Raw genomic sequence first — 3,883 nt, 5'->3', positions numbered from 1 at the left:
CATCTGTCGATAAAAATTCTATTGTTAGACCGTTAAACAAGAATGCACAAGATAAATTTTATGCCAAATTTGATAATTTAAGTATGTCAAAAAATACAGTTGCCATTAATAAGAGTAGAAACAATATTTCTACTGTATCAGCTAAAAATAATGACAATGCATTTCCAATACCTATAAACGAGACAGAAGATATTTCATGCAAAAATATTCAATTTAATAACAAAACTTACATCTGTGACAATACTTTGAATTCTACATTTTTTATTCCACTTGCACAATCAACATTTAATGATAAGCAATTACAATATGTATCTAATACTAATAATACTGAGAAAGAGTTTAATGACTCTATTGAATCTAATACTAATAATGCTGAGAAAAAATCTAATAACTCTATTGAATCTAATACTAATAATACTGAGAAAAAGTCTAATAACGTTATTGAATCTAATACTAATAATACTGAGAAAGAATCTAATAACTCTATTGAATCTGAACATAACAAGGATAACAGTTTCCATCTATCAGATTGCTCTCTTTCTGAAGATGAAGATGAAGACAGAGAGAATACTAATAATACGACAAATTTAAATAAAACTCCGGACAGTACATTATTAAATTTGAATACTTCAGTCAACTCGTCTAGAGCCGTAATTTGCGACGATAGTAATATGCATGTAGACACTTCTGAAATTCCTAAAAACTTAAAACAAAGCATGTGTCCATACTGTAAAAAGTTACAGAAACAATTCGCAAGACATTTGGAGTTTGTACATAAAAATGAAGAAGATGTCAAAAAATTTCATTTATTACCTAAAGGTGCAGTATATGTAGAAGATAGTTTAGAAGTTTTAATCATTTAAAATTAAACAAATAATGGGCTAATGGGAGTCAATACGGTTAACAGAGCGTGGATATTAGTAAAAACATATTTTCTTTAATCCATAATAAGTAAACGTTTTGGCTAACTTTTAGTCTTCCTCAGTACAATTTATTTCTACAATTCAATACTTAATGCCTTAATAAATATTTCATGCTAGGCGTTAAGTATTGAATTGTAGATTAAATTGTACTGAGGAAGGCTAAAAAGTTAACCGCACGTTTACTTATTATGGATTAAAGAAAATGTTTTTATTGATATTCACGCTCCATTAATCGCGTTGACTCCCATTAGCCCATTACTAGTTTGATTTTGAATTTATCGGGAGTCTTGAGATTGTTTTTATTTTTGTTTTAATTATTTAGTTTTACTTATGTACTTTGTAATTTCAGGTAATTCAGAACGAAAGGAAATTATTACAATACTTAGACGAAGAGGAAATTTTATGTACAATACTGATAGTAATTTGAATAAAGGAGATATGATTGTGTGTCGTCGTCCGATGAAGCAGTTAAAAAAAAAAGCTATCGATTTTATTCCATGTGCAAAATGCAAAGGATTTTTTTCGAAGAACAACATTAGACATCATTTTAAAGTATGTACGAATAAGAAAGAAAATCATCAAAGAAATGTAAAAGTACTAGGGCGTACTGTGGCTTGCCGCATACACCATACTGCAAGCTCATTATTAAGAAAAGTAGTATTCCCAGTCATGAGGGAGGACACTATAACACTGCTTATTAGATATGACGAGCTCTTAATTGCTTATGGCAATAAAATGTGCTTAAAGTATAATTTACAACACCAACACGATATGATTAGAGCACGACTAAGATTACTCGGACGATTTCTTGCCTCTTTAAAAGAAATCGATAATACCGTGACCGATTTTACATCAATATATGATCCAAAAAAATATGATAACTGTATCAAAGCAGTACATAGTCTTGCAGAGTTTGATGATATAAATTATACATATAAAACACCGTCTAACGCATCAACTTTGGGAACGTTGTTAAAACAAGTTGGCCAAATATTAAGGAGTATGTGCATTAAAAAGCAAGACGTTGACAGACAGACAATGTTAGAAAATTTTATAAAATTATTTGAAGAAGATTATCCTATAAGTGTAAACAAAGCTGTTCATGAAACTCAAGGACATAGAAATAGACAAAAACGTATCGTTTTACGAACTATAAATGATATCAAAATATTAAACACTTATCTCAGAGATGAACGTATAAAAGCTTTCAACACATTAAAAACAGATGGTTTTTCTATTAATGCATAGCGCATCTTAGCTGAAACAACATTATTATCCACCATGTTATTTAACAGAAGGCGTGCTGGTAAATTAGAGCGTCTATTAATTGAAAACTTGGCGAATCCTGTTGCAATTTCAAAAGAAGAAGCACCTGAACTATACAAATCATTATGCAAATATGTACGAATAGTTATACGTGGAAAACTAGCAAGAACAGTTCCTGTTTTACTACATGAAAACATATTACAATGTATGCAAATGATTATTAAATGTCGTAAACAAGCCGGTGTTCGCGAACAAAATCCTTTCGTCTTTGGGATAAATACAATAGATAAGACCAAGCACAAATATCTAAGAGCATGTGTGTTAATGCGGAAATATTCTTCTGCCTCTGGAGCAAAACTACCATCTTCCTTACGAGGAACATTATTACGAAAGCACATAGCGACAGTCTGTATTACGCTCGATATATCTAAAAATCAAGTGAGTGATTTAGCTGACTTTATGGGTCACCATGAAAAAATACATAAATCACATTATAGACAATCTGTAGCAACAAAAGATTTGGCTATATCGAAGTTACTTAAGTATGCTCAAGGAGAAGACACAACAGATGAAAGTGATGAAAAAAGTGAAAATAATGAATCAGACAAAGAAAATAGTACAGATTTAAACTCAAATACTCCAAAACAAAAGCAGCGACCTAAAAGATGTATTGGTAAAAGAAAAGATAAAGGACATACAACTACAACAAAAGGAAAGAAAATGAAACGTAAGTTAACATATAATCTTTTTATAGAATATTTTTGTTAGCTATTGTTAGAATTAATATAAAAACTTCTTAAATTGACTTATTATATTAATTATTGTTTCAGTACAACACTCTAATTATAGAACAAAACCACATCACGAAAGTGAAATTGAATCAGATAATGAATGTAACGTGGATTCCAATGCAAACAAGAGAAAAAGTACGTATTTTTTTCTGTTTATTATATTTATGTGTAAGATAAAACTTTTTTTACTTGCATAATTATGTGATGTAAAATATGCACAATTTTTAATAAAAATTAAAATATTCTTAAATTAAATTAAAATATAAAAAAATAATAAAAGTTAAAAATAATATTTTAATAAAAAGTTGTAAACTTTGAAAAAAAAAGCAAAATGATAAATATTGTCTTGGATAATATCTCAAATAGACCTCCGAAAAAATCATGTAAATGATGTCTTAAATGTTGTAAATAGAAACTTTTAGTTTTTAAGGATATTTATAGCTAAAGCCTCGCCAAGACTGAAATATTTGTCGCCGACAATGTATCCGGCAAAATTCAATTTTGAATCCAAGAAAATGTGGGATACATTTTTTGATAACATTTTGTCGGATACATTGTTGCACACAATGTTGCAAATATTAAATGCAACTTAAAAATGTAGGTAACATTAATGACAATATTACTTACAAATTCATTCTTGAGGCGGTAAAGATCAAAGAAATGTTGGCAACAAATGCATGTGAAACTTTTGTTGACATGGTCTGTAATCGCTACATTACGTTCAGTTGTTGAGTAATTAGTCTATACAGTTTTTTGTAAAGTTACTATTTTTATGGTAAAATGGACACAAAATATTTTACTGTAAAACTTACAGAGTTACAAAGATCTGTACTATAGAATTTCATATATCCTGACTATATTGATATTCTAAATTAATAAGTTGTAACCACTTGTCGTTTTAAC

General features: G+C 29.0%; 1 protein-coding gene across 1 annotated transcript; it reads left to right on the top strand.

Moving 5' to 3' along the window:
• Positions 1–2,513: 2,513 nt before the first annotated feature.
• LOC112460441 lies at positions 2,514–3,115 on the top strand (the record flags this gene model as incomplete). Its single annotated transcript, XM_025025100.1, has 2 exons — positions 2,514–2,916; positions 3,020–3,115. Coding segments are annotated over exons 1-2 (499 nt in total), but the record flags the coding sequence as incomplete, so codon positions are not given.
• Between the last annotated feature and the right edge of the window lie 768 nt (positions 3,116–3,883).

This window comes from Temnothorax curvispinosus, unplaced genomic scaffold, assembly GCF_003070985.1.
Source record: "Temnothorax curvispinosus isolate PA1 unplaced genomic scaffold, ASM307098v1 QBEX01010561.1, whole genome shotgun sequence".
NCBI classification, from domain to species: Eukaryota; Metazoa; Arthropoda; class Insecta; order Hymenoptera; family Formicidae; genus Temnothorax; species Temnothorax curvispinosus.
This window is presented reverse-complemented; position numbering and strand designations above follow the sequence as displayed.